The 19,342-nt window shown below is 55.3% G+C and overlaps 4 protein-coding genes across 4 annotated transcripts; 1 reads left to right on the top strand and 3 right to left on the bottom strand.

Annotated features, from left to right (window-relative positions):
• Nucleotides 1-189: 189 nt before the first annotated feature.
• Nucleotides 190-1,238, bottom strand: PTSG_10907 (uncharacterized protein). The gene has a single exon (XM_004988233.1). It carries the CDS (start codon nucleotides 990-992, stop codon nucleotides 213-215), a length of 780 nt encoding a protein of 259 aa, XP_004988290.1. The 5' UTR covers nucleotides 993-1,238; the 3' UTR covers nucleotides 190-212.
• A 517-nt stretch (nucleotides 1,239-1,755) lies between these two features.
• PTSG_10906 (uncharacterized protein) lies at nucleotides 1,756-9,296 on the bottom strand (the record flags this gene model as incomplete). The annotated part of the gene is made up of 23 exons (XM_004988232.1): nucleotides 1,756-2,159; nucleotides 2,544-2,640; nucleotides 2,816-2,892; nucleotides 3,110-3,159; nucleotides 3,309-3,375; nucleotides 3,546-3,647; nucleotides 3,855-3,908; nucleotides 4,167-4,245; nucleotides 4,570-4,729; nucleotides 4,935-5,007; nucleotides 5,233-5,319; nucleotides 5,597-5,683; nucleotides 5,872-5,946; nucleotides 6,169-6,237; nucleotides 6,458-6,535; nucleotides 6,695-6,784; nucleotides 7,063-7,126; nucleotides 7,339-7,423; nucleotides 7,657-7,746; nucleotides 8,011-8,101; nucleotides 8,302-8,423; nucleotides 8,697-8,807; nucleotides 9,194-9,296. The coding sequence occupies 23 exons, from the start codon at nucleotides 9,294-9,296 to the stop codon at nucleotides 2,076-2,078; spliced, it is 1,995 nt and encodes a 664-aa protein (XP_004988289.1). The 3' UTR covers nucleotides 1,756-2,075.
• Nucleotides 9,297-9,318: 22 nt separating this feature from the next.
• Nucleotides 9,319-17,827, top strand: PTSG_10905 (uncharacterized protein). The gene is made up of 22 exons (XM_004988231.1): nucleotides 9,319-9,515; nucleotides 9,744-9,813; nucleotides 9,944-10,014; nucleotides 10,708-11,194; nucleotides 11,455-11,752; nucleotides 11,959-12,103; nucleotides 12,290-12,424; nucleotides 12,589-12,641; nucleotides 12,779-12,874; nucleotides 13,090-13,200; nucleotides 13,574-13,648; nucleotides 13,853-14,034; nucleotides 14,203-14,395; nucleotides 14,617-14,724; nucleotides 14,941-15,096; nucleotides 15,382-15,832; nucleotides 16,047-16,079; nucleotides 16,238-16,294; nucleotides 16,489-16,851; nucleotides 17,145-17,197; nucleotides 17,328-17,412; nucleotides 17,605-17,827. The coding sequence occupies exons 1-22, from the start codon at nucleotides 9,470-9,472 to the stop codon at nucleotides 17,655-17,657; spliced, it is 3,321 nt and encodes a 1,106-aa protein (XP_004988288.1). The 5' UTR covers nucleotides 9,319-9,469; the 3' UTR covers nucleotides 17,658-17,827.
• On the bottom strand, nucleotides 17,779-19,148 carry PTSG_10904 (uncharacterized protein). The gene is made up of 3 exons (XM_004988230.1): nucleotides 19,042-19,148; nucleotides 18,590-18,715; nucleotides 17,779-18,302 (listed from the first exon to the last, which is right to left on the bottom strand). Exons 1-3 carry the CDS (start codon nucleotides 19,135-19,137, stop codon nucleotides 18,150-18,152), a joined length of 375 nt encoding a protein of 124 aa, XP_004988287.1. The 5' UTR covers nucleotides 19,138-19,148; the 3' UTR covers nucleotides 17,779-18,149.
• Nucleotides 19,149-19,342: the final 194 nt, after the last annotated feature.

The raw sequence follows: 19,342 nt of genomic DNA, 5'->3' as shown, positions 1-19,342 counted from the left end.
CTGAGAATCTGCTCTACATTTGCTTGTTCGAGCAAGGTGGACATACATGCTCATGCACAGATGCACCGATGAACACTTGAACAGAGGAAGGAAGGGAACCGAAGCAGAATCCGGGGTTTTTTTCTGTGGCTGGAGCGAGGGGCACAGGGAAACAACGACCACCCCGCCCCAGCAACAGGGAGCACAGCAATACAGCTCAACGCTGCCAGACCTCAAGGCTGGAAGACCATGCTGCGAATGTACGCAAGCACAACAGCGAGAATGACAGCGAGCGCTGAAATAAGCCGCATGGGGTGCGCCTGCAGGAGCTGCAAGCTATTGGCCACAAGCCCAAGCACGCTGGACGCTCTCTTCTGCTCTGTTGCAATTGCGCGCACAGCGGGCGCTATGTTGTTCGCCTCAACAACAAACGGCTGGTTGTGCGCGCGCGCATGTGTGCGAATGGCCTCAATCACTGCCTCACGTGTTTGCTGTCGCAGGGGCTGAGCCGCCCCCTCAAAGCGTCCGCCCTCAACAGCCGCCGCTTGCACCACAGCCCCCACGTTTACGCCCTGGTTGCGCAGAGCCGCTTGCACGTGGTCTGCTTGCCCAATGGCGTCTGCGCCCTCACGTTCGCAGCCCAAGATGACGGCAACACACGGCACCTGACTCTGGCACAGCCTCTCCACGAAGAGCGTGTAGTTGGACTTGTCGCCCGCAAGCAGCGCGCCGCGGCGCATCACCAGCACAACGGCGTGCACGCCCTGGGTGATGGCTGGGCCCAGCTGCTGCTGAACATCAGCACAGTATGATTCAAGGTCACCCGTGTTTGGATCGTCAATGGCCGCCTGCACGCTCGCCACTTGAACGTATTCCATTTGGTTTGGGTCCGGCAAGACTTGCTGTCCGCCAAACCGGCGCATGTTGTTGCCTCGCAACAGTTGTTGGACCTGAGCCCTGTCCGCTTCCTGGTCGCCGATGATCAGCACCCGATGTTGCAAAAACCTCATCATGGCTGCAGTGTCCTTGTTCCGTCGCGGCGCGAGTGTGAATGACGATGACAAACTTGTGAAAGTGAACTTGTGTAAATGTGTGTATATGTGCGTGTGTGCAAATGAACTTGGATTGAGTGACAGAGAGGGAGAGTGAGTGAGTGAGAGAAGGGGAGTGAGTGAGTGCACTTGTGACTATGAGAGAGTGTGTGCGTGTGTGTAGTGTGTGTGCGTGTGTGCGTGAGTCGCGCAATAGGCCAGTGGGTTGACACAAGGAAAAAATGGTTGTAATGTAACACAGTGCTTCCTTTGTTTGTGTTCATCTTTGTCTGCTTCGTTGAGTGCGGACAAGGTTGTGGTTGACTCAGCAAAGCTGCCTCTGCGGCCAGCTGTCTAGCTGTGTCCCTGCGTTACATGCTTCTTGCTTGCGTCTTGCTTCTTGGGGTTTCTTTGTTGTGTCTGTTTCGACACAGTCCCTGCCTCCAGTCGACGTATGTATGTCACCCCACCTCAGTCACGAGCAACACAGACAGTCACTGATGAGGAGAGAATAGCAACCGGGCGTTGGTGCTTTGGGGGGTCGGTGTGTCACGTCATGGTGTCACATCATGTGATTGGACCAGAAGTCTGTGACTCCAAGTTTTGGATTGCTGGAGCAACTGGCATGTGCAATGGGCGCAGCAGGGGCGGGGCATTCTTGCAAAGTGCTGTTGCACTTCTGCCATGTGCTTTGATGTGATGACACACATATTCGTGATTCTCCGCTTCTCCAATGCGGTGAAAGGAACAAAAAACAGACGTGTATTGGAACGAAGATTGGAAACAATGAACAGCGCACACACGCGCGCAAACCCCCCAACGGCAACACCACAGAGGGAGCAAGCGGCGCCAAATCACAACAAGCAAGAGCACTCGCTGTGTGTGTCGCTTGCTTGCAGGCAACAAAACAACTTCAGCACGGCTCAACAACCAACCAACAAGCAAGCACGGTGGAACGGAACGCAAAGGGGAGGGGGGAAAGGAAGAAACAGCTACATTTGAGTTTTGTTGTTGTTGTATGGGGCTGAGGGTGTGGAGTGTGAGGGTGTGAGGGTGTGAGGGGGTTCACTGGTGCGGGGTGATGGCAAAGGTGCGCAGGGCGCCGTCCTGGCCACCGCTCATCACAGTCGTGTCGTCAAGCCAGGCGACCTGCGTGTGTGAGTGAGTGAGTGAGTGAGTGAGTGAGTGAGTGAGTGAGTGTTTGTGTGGGTGTCAATGTGAGTGAGTGAGTGAGTGAGTGAGTGAGTGAGTGAGTGAGTGAGTGAGTGAGTGAGTGAGTGAGTGAGTGAGTGAGTGAGTGAGTGAGTGAGTGAGTGAGTGAGTGAGTGAGTGTGTGAGTGAGTGAGTGAGTGTGTGTGTGTGTGTGAGTGATTTAAATGAGTGTGAGTGTGAGAGTGTGAGTGTAAATGTGAGTGTGGGTGTCAATGTGTGTTTGGCCAGGTCGCTCACATTCATGTCCACCTCAACAAACACAGTTACCGCCACCCCAACCCCCACCCCCACATGCATCATCCCCCCACCATTGCGCCGTACCGCGGTGACGTCGTGCTGCGGGTGCGCGCCCTTGATGGCAATGCGCTTTGTTGCCTTGTCCATGTTCCACACAATCACGTTCGTGTCAAGCGACGAGCTGGAGCAGAGGACCAAGGAGACAGGAGGTGTGTATGTGTGTGTGTGCGTGGTTTTGTGTGCGGGTGAGTGAGTGAGTGAGTGAGTGAGTGAGTGAGTGTGAGCATCGAAGACCGCCAAACAGGCGTCAAATCCAAGGCTAGAATCATCGTCATCATCACAGTGGTTGCGCGCACCTTGCGAGGAGGCGGGAGTTGGGGCTCCAGGCGAGCGCGTTGATCTTCGCCGTGTGGAAGCGCCACCGGTTCATTTTCTACACACACACACACACACACACACACACACACAGAGACAGAAAGACAGACAGAAAGAAGCGGGTTCAGTCAAACGGGGGTGGATCAGGGGATGCGTGCCAGGCGTGCGGGTTGAAGTGGACAAGGATTATGTGCGCGCGTGTGTGTTCATGTGTGCGTGTGTGTGTGTTCATGTGCGTGTGTGTGTGTTCATGTGCGTGTTTGGTTGTGACTTACGAGGGAGAAGTCGCTGCGATCAAAGACGTACACGTTGCGGTTCGCATCACCTGCATACGCGCGCGCGCGCACACACACACACACACAGAGCAGTCGAAAAGGGGCAGAGTGAGAACAAGCACGAGGACTACGACATGTATGTACGCAAGCGTGCATTCGTGCAAGGCACACGTGTGCGTGCGTGTCTGTGTGTCAGTACCGGAAGCGAGGTGTGCTGCGTCTGGGGAGTAGGCGAGGGCGGTGACGGGGCCAGAGGCATCAAGCACCTACAGCAGTTTGCGATGAGGAACAGGACGACAGGGAAGGAGTGCGAGTGGCAGACGTGTTGAGGGAAAAATCGTGAGCCGAGCAAGCAAGCCACAGCACACACAGACACAGACATAAGCAAGGCAGACATCAACGCACACCACATCACCACCGAGAGGAGCGCGTGCACCTTCTTCTCGGCAAGGCCGGCGTCTGCCACGTCGTAAATGCGGATCTTGCCGTCCTTCCCGCCGACAGCGGCCTCCTTCGCATCTGGCGACAGCGCACACGCCTGGGCAGTGGTTGATTGGTGGCGGTGAGTGAGTGAGTGAGTGAGTGAGTGAGTGAGTGAGTGAGTGAGTGAGTGAGTGAGTGAGTGAGTGAGTGAGTGAGCGATTGAGTGATTGAGTAAGTGAGTGTGTGTGTGTGTCGCTGGTAGCGCATGCACGTGCGTTAACACGTGTTGTGCTCTCGCCTTCCTCTTTCCAATTGTACGCACCTGTGGCTCGTAGTCGACCGGCAGGCGGGCTGTCACGTTACCGCGCACAACCACCTGAACGCGGCAGAAGATGTGCACATGCATGTGTGAGAGAGGATGTGAGCGAACGTGTGCACACGTGTGAACCATCAACTTCCCGAAACGACAACGCGAGCACAAAACAAAACACGATTCTTTGAATTCAACATACAAGTCTGGCACACACAGAGACACACAGACACGCACACACACAGACACACACACACACACAGACACACAGATAGACAGACAGACACAGACAGACACATACGCGCGCAGGTATGCTGTTTTGACCTCGTTGAGGCAGGCGATGAGGGTAACACCGGCGGCGTGCGCCACGTCGTTGGGCGTGCTCTCCACCTCAAAGTGGTTACTGGTCGGACGAGGTGCAAGGGCGGGGACGGAGGCAAAGATGCATGCAGGCAACACAATCACAATGTGAGTGCAATGGGAGCGTGGAGGGAAAATACGGAAGAGAAACGACACCCAGAGACCAGTGACACACGGACGGACACGGCCAGTCACAGACGAAGAACACGAGCAGTGACACGAATAGCGACAGAGGCGCATGCGTAGACGCAGACGCAGATAGATACGCACGCACGCACGCACGCACACACACACACACACACACACACACACACACACACACACACACACACACACACACACACACAAAGCAGCAACAGGAGCGTACCCGAGGGCGTCTGCGCCGAGCGGGGTGACGGCTGCGGTGTCGGCGATGGAGGCGGCCACAAACACGCCGTCAGCAGCCGCCATGGCGAGCACAGAGTTGTCAAACGACTGCTTCAGCTCCGTCGCAAGCCCGCTCGACAGGTCGTACCGGCACACCTTGCCTGCAGGCACGCACAGTGAGTGAGAGAGTGAGAGAGAGAGAGAGAGAGAGAGAGTGAGTGAGTGAGTGAGTGAGTGCCAGTTTGTGTGTGCGAGTGAGTGAGGTAGGTGAGTGAGTGAGTGAGTGAGTGAGTGAGTGAGTGAGTGAGTGCATGTTGTGAGTGATTGAGTTGTGAACATTTGTTTGCACCATGTCCTGTCGCCCACCATCATAGGAAGCGCTGTACGCCTCGCCAGATCCAGGCACGGCAGTGAGCGCAGTGATGGCGCGGTTGTGGCCCTGGTGGGGACGGAGAAGGAGGTGAGGTGGGTGGAAGGGGGGGGGGGGTAGCGTGGGCAGGACGGATCGAGCGAGGCCAGCAGGAACATCACATTACACCACACGCACGCACGCACACACACACACACACACACACACACACACGCACACGCACGCACGCACACACACACACACACACACACACACACACACACACACACACACACACACAAACATTTGCGTTACCGTGATGACGCGCTTTGGGGTGGCGGGGTTTGCTTCGTCGAGGAAGTAGATGTGGCCGTTGAGGCCAACAGAGATGATGTGCTCGCCCTAAACCATTACATACACATGCACACATGCATACGCACATGCACGCAGAAGCAGGCGGGGTGAGAAGGAGACGTAAGGCGGAAGCAATGAGAGGACACAGAAGGGGAGTGGCCCGCGATGGTCGCAAGGGAGAGCGGAGAACACGAATAGCAAGCAAGTACACAGCCCAACACCCGCCGCACTCACTATCATCAAACACCAACAACACGACCACCAGCACCAGCACCAGCACCAACAACACGACCAGCACCAACAGCACGACCAGCACCAAACGGACCATCCAGAGGCAGCCGAGCTGCTGGTTGTCGAGCGCGTCCTCAAAGGGGAACGCCGTCACAAGCTCCTTGCTCTCCGCATTCCACATCTGCACGCGGTGTGGTGATGGGGAAGTGAGGAGGGAAAGAGGGAGGAGGAGGAGGAGGAGGGGAATTCGAACATCGCATGCAGACAAACAAGAACGACATGGACATACATACGCAGACACACACACACACACACACACACACACACACACACACAGAGCAGCAAGAGCAGCAGCAGCGAGAGCAGGACCTTGACGGTCATGTCGGCGGATGCGGTGATGAAGCGCTTCGAGTCGGCGGACCAGCTCACAGCATACACGCCGCGCTATGGGGCAGTGGTGCGCATGCACGAATGCACGAATGCACGAACGCACGAATGCATGGGCGTGTGGGTGCGTGTTAAGTGAGTGCGTGTTGGGGCAAAGAGGAGGTCATGGTTGGTGGTGGTGGTTGGACGGTATATGTGAGACAATGCCATTCCAGTGTGCAATCAAGCAAGCTTCATGTTCAAGCACCACGAAGCATCAACGTGTGCGCGTGTGTGTACCGCGTGCGCCTTTTCGCCGTCCTTGAGCTCGGAGAGAAGCTCGCCCGTCTTGCCGTCGTACACAAACACCTGTGCAATGTGTGCAGCGATGGCGTGATGGAGGTGACGCAGTCAGGCCTCTTCGCTTCAGCATGGAACACACACCACACAACACACACGCACACGCACATACATATGCACACAGACAGACACAGACGCGCACACACGCACACACAGACAGACACACACACAGTTGATACATCTGGCCCTTCCCCCCGCCCCTGTTGTGCGCTGTGGGTGCAGGCTTTACCTTGCCGTCTGCGCCGGCGGAGACGAAGAAGGCGCCGTCGGGGGAAAAGCGCACAGAGTTGACAAAGTTGGAGTGGTTCTGCACACACGCACGCACGCCATAGTAGTAGTAGTGGTGGTGGTGGTGAGGGTGATTGGCGATGAACATGGGCCGTTTTTTGTTCGTGCGTGCATGTGCGTCTGTGTATGTGTATGTGCGTCTGTGTGTGTGTGTGTGTGTGTGTGTGTGTGTGCGTACGTTTGACTTGTGGTCGAGCTTGAAGGGCGGGCCGGCGTAGAATCCGACGTGCGCATCGTCAGAGGCTGTCGCCACGCGGTACGGCCGGTTCTAGCGCGGACAGCAGTGGGCGAAGGGATGGTGATGGTAGGTGGTGGTGGTAGGTGGTGATGGTGGTGGATATTGCATGGATTGTGGATGATGTTGGGTGGATGGATGGTAAGGTTGAATGGGTTGAATGGGACGGATGAGCGACAAGCAGGGGAACCCGCGCTCAAAGGTGACAATGTACAAATTGCATCTGCACACGTGCATGAGCGCGACAAGAAGCAACACCACCATCACCACCACCAACAAACAACAGCATGGTGTGCATGTGTGCGACGTACGGGCTTGACGTCGATGGAGTTTGCGACCTTTGTGTGGCCAATCAGCTCTCCAACAGATGAGCCGCTAAGTGTGCAGGGCGGTGTGGTGGGACGGTGGTGTGGGCGAGGGTGTGTCGTTGGTGGCAGTGTCACGCTTGTGCAGGGGTGATGGCATGTGAAACAACAACAACAACAACAACAACAACAACAACAACAACAACAACAACAACAACAACAACAACAACAACAACAACAACAACAACAACAACAACAACAACAACGCCGTCGTAACTGCACCTGTCCCAGAGAAAGGCGTGTGCGTAGCGCTCGCCGCTCTCGCCGCACACGACAATGCGCTTGCTGTCCTCTGTCCACGCAAGGTCTGAGAACAAAGACGAAGGGCGAGGTAGTTGGTGTGCAGTGTCGCGGCGTAACTCTCATGTATGTGACAACTACAAACACACACACAAACATACACACACGCACACACACACACACAGACACATACACACACACACACACACACACACACACACACGAACACAGACACACAGACACACATCCCACCCCCTTCTCCGCAACACACGTGCGACAATGTCGTGCGGGTGTTCGTACCGAGGATGCGGCCTGCGAGCGGGCGGTACTCGTACTTGAGCGCGTGCTCCTCCTGCGTCGTGTCCCAGATGCGAACCTTGCCCGTCACATCTGCACCACAACCGACCACAACCATCACAACCAACCGCAACCGCAAACACAAGCAGCAGCCACAAGAAGCACAAGCATGTGTGTGTGTGTGTCAGCAGCATGTAACAAGGTATCGTGGTGTACAGGAGTGGTGACGAGCGGACGAGCACAGGCAGTGCAGCAGGACATTACAGCAGTGATGTGCACACGCGTGAGTGCATTTTACCAGCAGCAAACTTTTCGAATCTTTGACTATCACACACACACACACACACATGTACGCACCTGCGGAGGCGACGTAGAAACCGGATGGGGCAAACTTGGCCACGGTGGTCTGCGCAGCGTGCTCGCTGTACGTGTAGCCCTTGGATGGGTCCTGTGACGTGTGACGGTGCGCATGTCAAGGATTCGATTGTCGGTGGGGGGAAAGCTGTGCCAGCACAGAGAAACAAGGAGGCACACAAACACAAATGCAGAAGGGCAGAGCGGCATTCAAAACACAAAGACAGACCGGCACATGCGCGCCTGCACGCAGGTCCACACACATGTACGTACACACATGCACAACCAACGAACCTCGACATCGCGGACGACGATGGTTTTGCCGTGAGGGTAGACAAAGTACTTGCCCTTGGGATCGGCACTGAGCACAAAGGGCTTGCCGCGCTCGCAGCGTGGGTTGGGCAGGTACACCTCCTCTGCAAAATCCGAAAGCACAAACAACACACAGAGGGGAAGAGAGAGAGAGAGAGAGTGTGTGTGTGCGTGTGTGTGTGTGTGTGTGTGTGAAGGTATGGTTGGTTACGAAAGTAATGCACTGGTCACCGCCAACACACACACACACACATACACGCACACACAGACACAGGCAGACGGACAAACAAGCAACAACGACGGCCGCGTGTTGAGCGTTGGTTCCAGTTTGCGACTCAGCACAATTCAACATGGTGCAGGACTGGTACAGCACTCACTTGCTTCGAAAGACATGGTTGTTGTTGGTGGTGCTGTTGGTGCTGTCTGTATCTGAGTCTTGATATCTGCGTCTGAGTGCTTGTTTCCGTGTGCTGGTTCCAATCGAGGTCCTTTTCCGTTGCAACAAAAGAGAGCAAATACATACATAACACATTGCAGTGAGCACTCGATGCGACCAGTCTAAACACTGCTCCAGAATAGAACATGGCTTCACACACACACACACACACATGGCTTCACATACATGGCTTCACATACGTGGCTTCATACATGGCTTCACACACACACATACAAACACATACAAACAAACACACACACACATACAAACACACACACGCATACCCAAACATGACGCACATACACACACACACACATCCTCACGCACACACACACATACACACACGCACACTCCCTCACGCATACCCAAACATAACACACACTGTCTCGCTCCCCACCAACAAACCACCACTGCAAATGCCGCACACATTTCACTCACGTCGTTCGTCTGACAAATCCAGCTCGTCGTCTTCCTCTTCTTCCTTGTTTGGCTTGGAGCTGTCAAATGTGACAGTTCTTGCCTTGCTCTCAAAATAGCGCATCCCGCCCATTTAAGAACATCTTCGTAAATCTTCCACCACTCTTCCTCTCACGGCTTCTGCTTTGCGCACACACACGTGGTGGTGGTGTTGGCGCTTGTGCCTCATTCGCTGCCTGTCTCTTCCGTGTGCACTCTCCACACCCCACACCGACCAACCACACACACCAACCGACCATGCCGCGACCACCCCGCCCTGCCGCGGCCATCATCACGGCCAAGAGTGAGTTGTTCAGCGCAGTGTCCAATGCTCTGTGTGTGTGTGAAGATAGAGTGCACTGTCATGGACGTGCATGTGTGTGCACGTGTGTGCCTCTTGCTTGTGACTCCTTGAGGCTGCCAGTGACCGAGCAAGCTCACTTCAGCTTTGCACCGAAGCCACCCACCACTGAATCTCACCCATCGCATCACCCCTCCTCCTCCTCCTCCTCCTCCTAACACGCGCACACAGAACTCATCAATCACGACAAGCGCCACCATGCTCGCGAGGAGCTCATGAAGGTGCTCAGCGGCCGCCGAAGGTTCGTCCACCACACCTCATCATGGCCATCATCCACTCACACTCATCCTCATGCTTCCACCATGCACTCACTCGTTCTCCTTACTCCCTCACCCACTCATCCCCCCTCGGTGCTTCCGTGACCGCCTCAGGTTTGACTGGTCACTGGACCACGAGAAGGCCGCTCTCATGTGCATCAAGATTTGCATCGACCTCAAGAAAGGTACACAACAAAAGGAGCTTGGTTCTCCCCCATTACCTCTCCCTCTTTCGTTTCAAACCACACCTTCTTGGATTGTGAGATGATGATTTACAACTTGGTCCGTGTTCCCGATTCCTGTTCATCAGGGTGTTGAAGCCAAATTCAAGTTTACCGATCACACATCCAACCACACTTTTGTTCAAAGACAATGCTCTTGTCTTTCCCTCTTTTGCTGCCGTCCACAGCGTCCCCCCTCTCCTCTTCTCCCGCTTTCCTTCTTTCTCCCCTTGTGCTGAGTTTGTGAGACGATGATTTGTAACTTGGTCCGTGTTCCCGATTCCTGTTCATCAGGGTGTTGAAACAATTCAAGTTCACTGATCGCAAACCACACACTTTGCTGTGCAGTGAACACACAAGTTCTGCACAGCCTCCCGCAATTGTTTTGTCTCCTCTTCTTCTTCTTCACCTTCCCTTTTCCTCTTCCGTTCACGCTGCCGCTGTTGAGATGATGATTTACAACTTGGTCCGTGTTCCCGATTCCTGTTTATCAGGGTGTTGAAGCTAAATTCAAGTTTACTGATCAATACGCAGCGTCTTTGTTTTGACTCTCCCCATTTTCACGTTTGCCTTTTTGACACACACACACAACACACACACTCCTTCGCTCACTCGCTCACTCACCCCCCCCCCCCCACGCACACCACTGCCACACAGGTCCCGAGGCAAAGGATGTGCTGCACAAGTACCGCAACATGACCGGCGAGAAGCACAAGGACTCGTTTGAGCGCGTGCTCACCCTGTACCTGTCCGAGTGCCAGCGCCGCTTCGACATGGCGGAGCGCGTCGCCCGCGGTGAGCAGGTCACAGAGCCCAAGATGGTCTACTTTGACGATGAGGACGAAGCAGACGAGGCGGACGAGGACGAAGAGGAGGAGGAGCACAGCGACGCTGAGGCTGAGCCAAAGGCCGAGGAGAAGAAGGAGGCGCCCGCAGCTGCCCCCGCCTCCACCGTTGAGGACGACGAGGCCACCAAGGCGCAGAAGGCCAAGCTCGAGGACCTGGAGGAGATGGAGACGCCCGAGTCTGTGCTCATGGCTGCCGTCACCACAATGGGCACCAGCGACCGCACCTGGCGTGCCGTCGCCGCCCCGTGGCTGCGCTTCCTCTGGGAGGCGTACCGCAACTGCCTCGATGTCCTCAGGTGTGAGACGCCAGCCTTTTGTGCTAAAAGCTAAATGTCTGAGGGAGAATGGTGGCGTTGCATCTGGTGGTCTCATCAAACCCTTGCGGTAAAAAAAAACGGCACCCTTCGCTTGCTTGTGCGTGACTGCTGTCTGTTTTGCACATTCACACACATTCACACACACACACACACTCACACACACACACACACGTATTTACACTTCCCGCATCACATCAACTCATATTTATTGCCACCCTACCCACTTGCTAATCAAACAGGAACAACGTGCACTACGAGCAGCTGTACTACCAGACGGCGCGTGACGCCATGGAGTTTTGCAAGCGCCACAACCGCCGCATGGAGTTTAACCGCCTCTGCGACACGCTGCGCAACCACCTGCGCCAGTCGTACACGTGGAAGTCGGACACCAACATCAAGCTGCGCAACGAGGACACCTTTGAGCGCCACGTGACGCTGCGCCTCACCGCCGTCAAGTTTGCCCGCGACCTCTCCCAGTGGCGCCAGGCCTACCGCGTCATCAACGACGTCTCAGACCTCCTCAAGGACAGTGCTGTGGTGCGTATTCAACAATCACCTCTGTCCGTGTCTGCCTTCACTTGACTTGGTTCGCTTAGTTGATTTGCCCCACACACGAGCAAACAGAACCAGCGTTGCACATTTGGCAACGCTGCATACATTCCCTTGACTCGTGGCAACCCAATTCCCAAGCTTTACACACACCCTCTTATTAACGACCCACTGCACTCGGTTGTCCCTGACAGATCCCCAAGATCCGCACGTCGTACAACTTCCTGCGCCTTGTTGCTGAGCTGTTCGTGCGCAGCCGCGACTTTGCCTTCCACGCCGCTGCCTGCCAGCAGATTTTCCTCCTCTGCCAGGACTGGCCCAGCGACTTCTCCGACCAGGGTTGGTCCCACAGTTGGTGTTGGTGTTGGTGGCCGCTATTCCTTTTATGACGTTGCTCTGTGTGCTTGCAGTTCAGTGTCGCATCATCTCCCTTTTGTCACACGTTTCTCCGACAATGCCCGGGGTTCTTGTTGTCCACCCTCACCACTGATTGTATTACCTGTCTTCCCCTGCCCCTCACGACAGAGATCAGCGCCGCCGCAAACGTTGCCGTGCTGTCTGCTCTTGCTGTGCCCATTGCCAAGAACGACTCGAGCATCAAGGACGCCAACGCCTTTACCGGCCGTGACTACCAGACCCGCCGCGAGGGCCAGTTCAAGGGTGAGTTGAATCAAGCCACACGTTGATGCCGTTGCTGAATCGGCCCGACGACTGAAGTCCTTCCTGCTCAGTTGAACGCAGAAATGCGCTGCTCTCTCTCTCTCTCTCTGTTTCCTGCCTTTCTCATGGACTGACCGGTTGCCTCTGCTTCCTTTTCTGTTCAGCCCTTCTCAAGCTGCAGACTGTTCCTACCCGTCAGTCTCTCCTTGAGTCCCTGGTGAGGTTTTGGACAACGGCATTTTGCTTGTCGCTGTCTTGTGCGAAACGCAAGCAGTTCCATTGTGCTGTGAACATGTGCTCCCACTGAATCGGCTCGTTCTCATTTCACACCAATGCTTTTCACGTCGCGTGCAGAACGAGAGCTCTGCCCTTGCCCTTGCCCACGAGGACGTCCGCGGCCTGTTTGGTCTCGTCGAGCTCGAGTTCAGCCCCGACCGTCTGCGCGACCAGGTTCGCCTGTCTTCATCTTGATGCATGACTGCCGGCATCCTTGGACACTCTCAACAACATGCAACAACGACTGGTCGTGTGTTTGTGTGCTGACATGCAATCGTTTGTGGTGATTGCCTTGTTGCTAAGCCATCACCTTTGCGCTGTCGTTCACCTTTGCGTCTACCCTCCCTCATCTCTACCCTCCCTCGCACCACCCTGTTTTTTGTCAACAGGCTGTGAAGATGTTTGCGCTCTTCTCCGACGATGAGGAGTTTAGCAAGCGCAAGTACCAGTCGTACCGCGACGTGCTGGAGTACGCCATCTCCATGCGCATCCTCACACAGGTTGGTTCAACCTCGAGCAGCGCTTTTGCGTTTCATGGCATGATACAGCCACGTTCCTGCTGTCTTCCCATGGCATTGTCGCCGCCTTCTACCCTCTTTTGCCTGTCCTCCTTTTCCTTCATTTGCGGAACTATGATGCAACAATTTAACTTACCTACATTCCTCGAACTGCACCAAGCAGTCATGAGACAAACCTTATTCGTCAACTGAGTTCCACATGTGTCTCCCCCCCTCCTGTACTCAAGCTTAGCGAGCTGTTTATCATGGTTGCATTGCTTTTGTCCTCGTGTTCTCAACCATCACTCGCTTACTCACGACTCTGTCCAACCATGTGGTTTTCCTTTCTATCGCGCCCTTGTGATCTCGGCTTTAGCTCTCGTACGTGTACACGACCATGACTCTGGACAAGCTTCAGTCATGGCTTCCCTTCTGCAACAGCTACTCCAAGGTAACAATATTGTAAATCACACTGCCCACGACCCAGCTGCGTGTGGCTGGCTGACTAGACGTTGTTTGGTGCTTGCTTTGTTTTGGTGCGAAGGCAAACAACTTGTCTTCTCAAACTTTTCAAATCATCTCCGAAACAAGCCTTCACACGCACTGTTTTCCCATTCTCCCACTTTGTCCTCGCTTTGTCCTTGTGTCGTTTCAGCTTGAGCTGCACATTGCCAATGCCGTCAAGGCTGGCGTGTTGCATGTGCGCTTTTCCCACTTTGACAACTGCATCAAGTTCACCTCGGGCGTGCAGTCGTCCAACGTGCACCGCAGCGCCGGCGCCGAGCTCGAGTCTCTCCGCGCCCGCATGAGCCAGAACCCGCTCAGCACCCTCGCAGGGTAAGCCTTTTCGCATCTATAGGCGTGCTCATGTATCTGTGCGTGCGTAGGCGCGTGTGTTTTGAGTTCTGCTTACCTGCACACCACCCGCTCGGTGTTTACCTACCAACCCTCAAATTTCCCACGCCATTCACCACGGCATGTTCCGCGTTTGCTTGCTGCCCCCAGTCGCCTGCAGGTTGTTGGCCACATGATTGAGCCCGAGCAGCTGCGTGCACCGCTTGTGTCTGGCATTGCCGAGGCTGCGGAGAAGGCGCGCCACGAGATGCACAGCCGCCAGGATGTGCAGCTCAAGCGCCGCATGGCCGAGAAGCAGGCCCAGCAGGAGGAGCAGCAGCGCCTTCGCGAGAAGCAGCTCCGCGTACGTATTGCGTCCCTGTTCGCCATATTGCTTTTTTTTTGCAGTTTAGGTGTTGCTGTGGCTTGTGAGTGGCTGCTTCTGCTGCTGTGTCGCGCCGCACTCCTGCGCGTGCCCGTGTATGTATGTGTTGCTTGCGTCCACGCGTGTGCATCGGTTTGCCCTTGCTTACACGTGTGCGTGTATGTGTGTGCCTGTTTTGCATGTCCCGGTGGTGTGCACAGAGTGACCAGGAGATGCTGAAGAAGCGGGAGGAGGCTGAGAAGCGCAATGCCGAGGAGCGCGAGCGTCGTCTCCGCGAGAAGGAGATTCGCGAGCAGGAGCTCCAGGAGGTAACGCCGTCCCTTGCTTGATATTGCCAGGTCAACGCATCACGGCCCCCTGACGTTGTGCTTCACCTTTCCCCTTGCCTCCTCAAGCACAACCCGCAATCTTCAGCATGACCATACCTCCTCGTTTTACCCACATCTCACAACTTACTCACATTTCAACGTCTCGCCCACTTTGTGTCTGCATCCGCTTGAAATGTTCTCTGGTGCTTACCTCAGGTTCGGGAGCAGCTTGACCTGTACATGCGCACGGAGGATGGTCAGAAGGCGTTTTCCTCGTACAAACGCTCGGAACTTGAGCAGAAGAGCCTGGACGAGCTGTGGCAGATTCTGTCCAAGTACCAGACCAAGGCCCGCAAGGAGCGCGAGGAAATGGTGCGACCGTTTTCGCGAGTGTTTGCGCTACTGTTTGTGCACCTGTGCGTTTGGTTGCATTAACGGCAACTGCCTGGATTCATGTCGACAAATTGGTTGCTGTCTCTGTGATTGGTTGAGCGTTGTGCATGGCCCGCGTTCCACCACATTTACCTTGTGGCGTATCGTGTTTGGTTGTGATCTTCTCCGTGTTCCTGCGCCTTGCTCACCATCACTCTGTTCCCGCTACATGTTTGCTTTTGCATGGATCCTGCGTTTCGTACCGTTCCGTTGCCACGGCTGCAGCTCTCCAAACTTCAGAAGCGCATTGACTTCCTTGAGCGTGCTCGTCGCCTTGCCGAGATTCCCAAGCGCAAGGCGATGAACGCGAAGGAGGTTGAGGCCCGCAAGGAGAAGGCCGAGGCCGCTGTTGAGAAGGAGCGCAAGCGCCAGGCCGCCGAGCACGCCAGCAAGCTCGCCCTCAAGGCCCGCTTCAGCAAGCTGAAGAAGCCCACGCTTGCATTTATCAACGACATAACCACACCGCGTCGGGCGGCATTCGATAAGCGCCTTGCTGAGTTTGAAACGCGCTTTGCCGAGCAGGAGGAGCGCAAGCGCAAGAAGGAAGAGGCGGAGCGTCGCGCGTACGAGCAGAGCCAGGAGTACAAGGACAAGCTTCGTCGCGAGGCGGAGGAGGAGGAGCGCCGACAGCGCGAGGAAGAGGAACGCCTCGAGCAGCAGCGCATCATCGAGTCTGGTGTGTTGTTTTGGTTGTATTGTTTAGGCTGTGCTTGCGTTTTGTTCACGTTGGCGTGTTGATGTGCTGTGGTGTCGCCTTTGTCGTCTTGGCTCTTTTTTTGTCCTAGTTGCGTCTTTTGTTTGTGCTTTGCAGGTTTGATGAACAGTGGTGCCATGTGTTTAGCTTTTGTGTGCTTACGACAACCTCTTGCATGCGCGTTTCCACTTTGCAGTGGCCCATAATACTGAGGGTGTCCTCGAGCCAGGTGAGCAGGCGGGAAATCGCAGTTTGCCTTAGTTGTATTGCATTGCCATTTGTTCCTTCATTATCTTGTTCTGAATTGCGAATTGTGAGTTTTACACTGTTTTTATTCTCACGTCTTGCCGTGTCTGCTTACGTCGTCACTTGTGTGTCTACCATCAGAGCGCCGTGTTGAGGACGAGTCTGGCGATGGCTGGGAAACCGTTACTTCAGCACGCAGTGAGTACTGTTGTAAGAGCGCGCGTGCCCCTGCATCGTTGTAACGATGAGAGCCTGTTGAGGCCCACACGGGTTGTTCTTGTTCTTCGATCGTTTGCCGATCTTGGTCACCCGTCAAACGCCACTCGTCAAATGCCACTTGGCTCACGCTGCGTCATCGTGCTTTGCTCAACACTTCCACCAACACCTTGCAGCCGCCAAGCACCAGCACCACCAGCAACAACAGCAACAACAGCAACAACAGCAACAACAGCAACAACAGCAGGCGGCCCCCGCCCCCGCACCTGTTGCACAGCGGGCGCCAGCTCCAGCGGAGCCCGAGCCGTCCCGCTATGTGCCACCGTCTGCGGCCCGCGAAGCAGCTCCTCCCCGCGAAGCAGCGCCGCCGCCAAGCGACAGCTACCGCCCCCCTGCAGCTCGCACCGGCGCCGGTGACCGCCCTGCTGGCGGCGCATGGCGTACTGCTGGCAGCGGTAGTGCCGGTGGCGCATCGCGCGGCCCTCCACAGCGCGACATGACCCGCTCCCGCACCGCCGGCTGGGGTCGCGGTCAAGACGGTACGCACGAACCCAGTGCTTTGAAATAGTGATGTTTGGGGTGGTACATTGTGTGTGTGTGTGTGTGTGTGTGTGTGTGTGTGTGTGTGTGTGTGTGTGTGTGTGTGTGTGTGTGTGTGTGCGTGCGTGCGTGGGGGGGGGGGGAACCCGCAGATGAGGGTTGCACTTTTGTCACGGGGTTTTGCGTTTGGTTTGTGGGTTTGGGTGTTGTGTTTTCCGCGCGGGTGTTTGTTACCATGTTTCATCTCCTTTGTCCATTTTCTTGTTGTGCTGTTGCTTCATTTTTCTTTCAGATCGCCGTCGTCCACAGGACGCGTCTGGCCGCGACGAGCGCAGATTCGACCGAGTGCGTTTCATGTTGTCATTTGTTATGCGAGCACTGCGAGCACTTGAGCAACCTTTGTCCTCCACGTCCTGCGTGTCTTCCACCACGTTGCTCACACCATCCGTCCTTGTGGTTTGTTTCCTCGGAACAGGAGGCTGCGCATGAGGCTGAGGCTGAGGAGCGCTCGATGACGCGTGGTGCATGGGGCCAGAACCGCGACCCCGGCCGCGGCCGCCGTAAGTTGTCTGCTTATCGTGTTGGTTGGCGTTTTGCATGCTGATTGAATTTAATTGTGTGCGACCTTGTTTTGATGAAGTGACATGCAATGCAATGATGCTATGGTGCTACATGAACCAGATGACTCACAGTGGTGTTCTTGCTTTCTTCGCTTCTGCTTCAATGCCGACCCTTGCCTTCCCATCTTGCAGCTGGCAAGGCGCGCCAAGGTGGTGCTTCGCGGACTGGCGGTGCCTGGCGTTAAGCAGACACGCCCACGTCGCAACAGTGCATTGCATGTGTGCTCGACACACAAACAAGCACACATGCATGATTTGAGCATGGCTTGTTCTTCCCCTCTTTCCTATCCCCCTCCTTTCTTTGTTCTTCCCTCCTTTACACGTTTCCCCCAGTACACACGTCAACACGAAGCAGCCAGACAGATGGGTTTTACGGGAGAGAGGAAGAATGCACACGCTTACTGTCTCAGATGCGGAACACGGACAAAAGGAAGGAAAGTGGGGTGGTGGCGTGACATGGAGAACGAGGGAACATGACTGAGACAAGGGAGGCGACAGAAAACAAAAAACAAACAAAAAACAAGCGAGGTGACATGATGTGACACGCCGCGGGGAAGTACATTTGCAGGAGGGTAATGCAGAGCAGAGGAGGGCAAAGCAACGCACGTTTGACATAAACAAGAGATTGTTTTCTGGTAGGGTTGTGGTTGGGAACAGGCACGAGAACGGACATGGAGCTACTCTGATTGTTTTTGTTGTGTTTTTTGCTTCTCGTCTTGGCTCTGTTGCTGGGGTTGGCTCTCGGTGGCGGCGGTGGCGGTGTCCTTGGTCGTCTCCTGCTCGTCCCCCGACTTGCCGTCCGTCTCAATCACCTCCTGTGTGTGGTCGACCTGCAGCCGCCGGTGATGGTAGTGGTGGTGGTGGTGGTGGTGATGATGGTGGTGGTGGTGACATGAAGCACAAAACAAAAAGGAGGAGCATTGGGTGCAAGGCGTGGGCGTTGTCAACATCATAGAACACGAGCGCACACGTAGACACAGCAACACAGAGAGAGAGACACACAGAAGCACACACACACACACACACACACACACACACACACACACACTCTCTCTCTCTCTCTCTCTCTCCTGCTCACCCTCACACTCAAACACACGCACGCACACGCGTCACTTACCATGCCTGTGGGCTTGGACTGTGTGCGGCGAGGGATGTTCTGTGCAGTGGCAATGACCTTGCCCGTCTGTGTCTTGACACCTGCGCTGCTCAGGGCATGGTCTGCAGAGTCAAAGTACTTGCGCTCCTGTTTGAGGATACATGTGACGGCGAAAAGGGCGACAGTCCAATAGAACGTGAATGTGCGACGCGGGGGGGGGGGGGCGGGTGTGCATGTTGGCAGGCAGGCACAAGTGCAGGCAGGCGTGTGAAACTGAGGCAAACAGCCACAACTACAAGCAGCCACCACTACCACGATGCAGCGCATCAAGGAAAGGCATGGGTGCGCACACGCATGCAAGAAATGATACACTGACTCCAGCGGAATACTTGCTTCACTCCCAGCACCCGCAACCCACAAGCCAGCACCCAAATACTCAACAAGCACGCCCGTTTGCATGCTTTCTGCCGTACCCGGCCGGAGAGCTTGCCGAGGGGTCCCTTTCTTGGTCGAGGCGCGCGGCCAAACTTGCGCATCTTCTCCTCCTGGGCCTGGATTGTGGGGTCCATGGTTTCCGTCTGAAGACGTGGTCGTGCGTGGTGTCAAGTGAGTTTGTAGTTGTTGTTGTGGATGATGATGATGATGATGATGATGATGATGATGATGATGATGATGATGATGATGATGATGATGATGATGATGATGATGATGATGTATGTTGTTGTTGTTGATGTATTGTTAGTTGTTGTTTAGTTGTTGTTGTTGTTGTTGTTG

The sequence above is a fragment of the Salpingoeca rosetta genome, assembly GCF_000188695.1.
Source record: "Salpingoeca rosetta unplaced genomic scaffold supercont1.37, whole genome shotgun sequence".
NCBI lineage: Eukaryota > Choanoflagellata > Craspedida > Salpingoecidae > Salpingoeca > Salpingoeca rosetta.
This window is presented reverse-complemented; position numbering and strand designations above follow the sequence as displayed.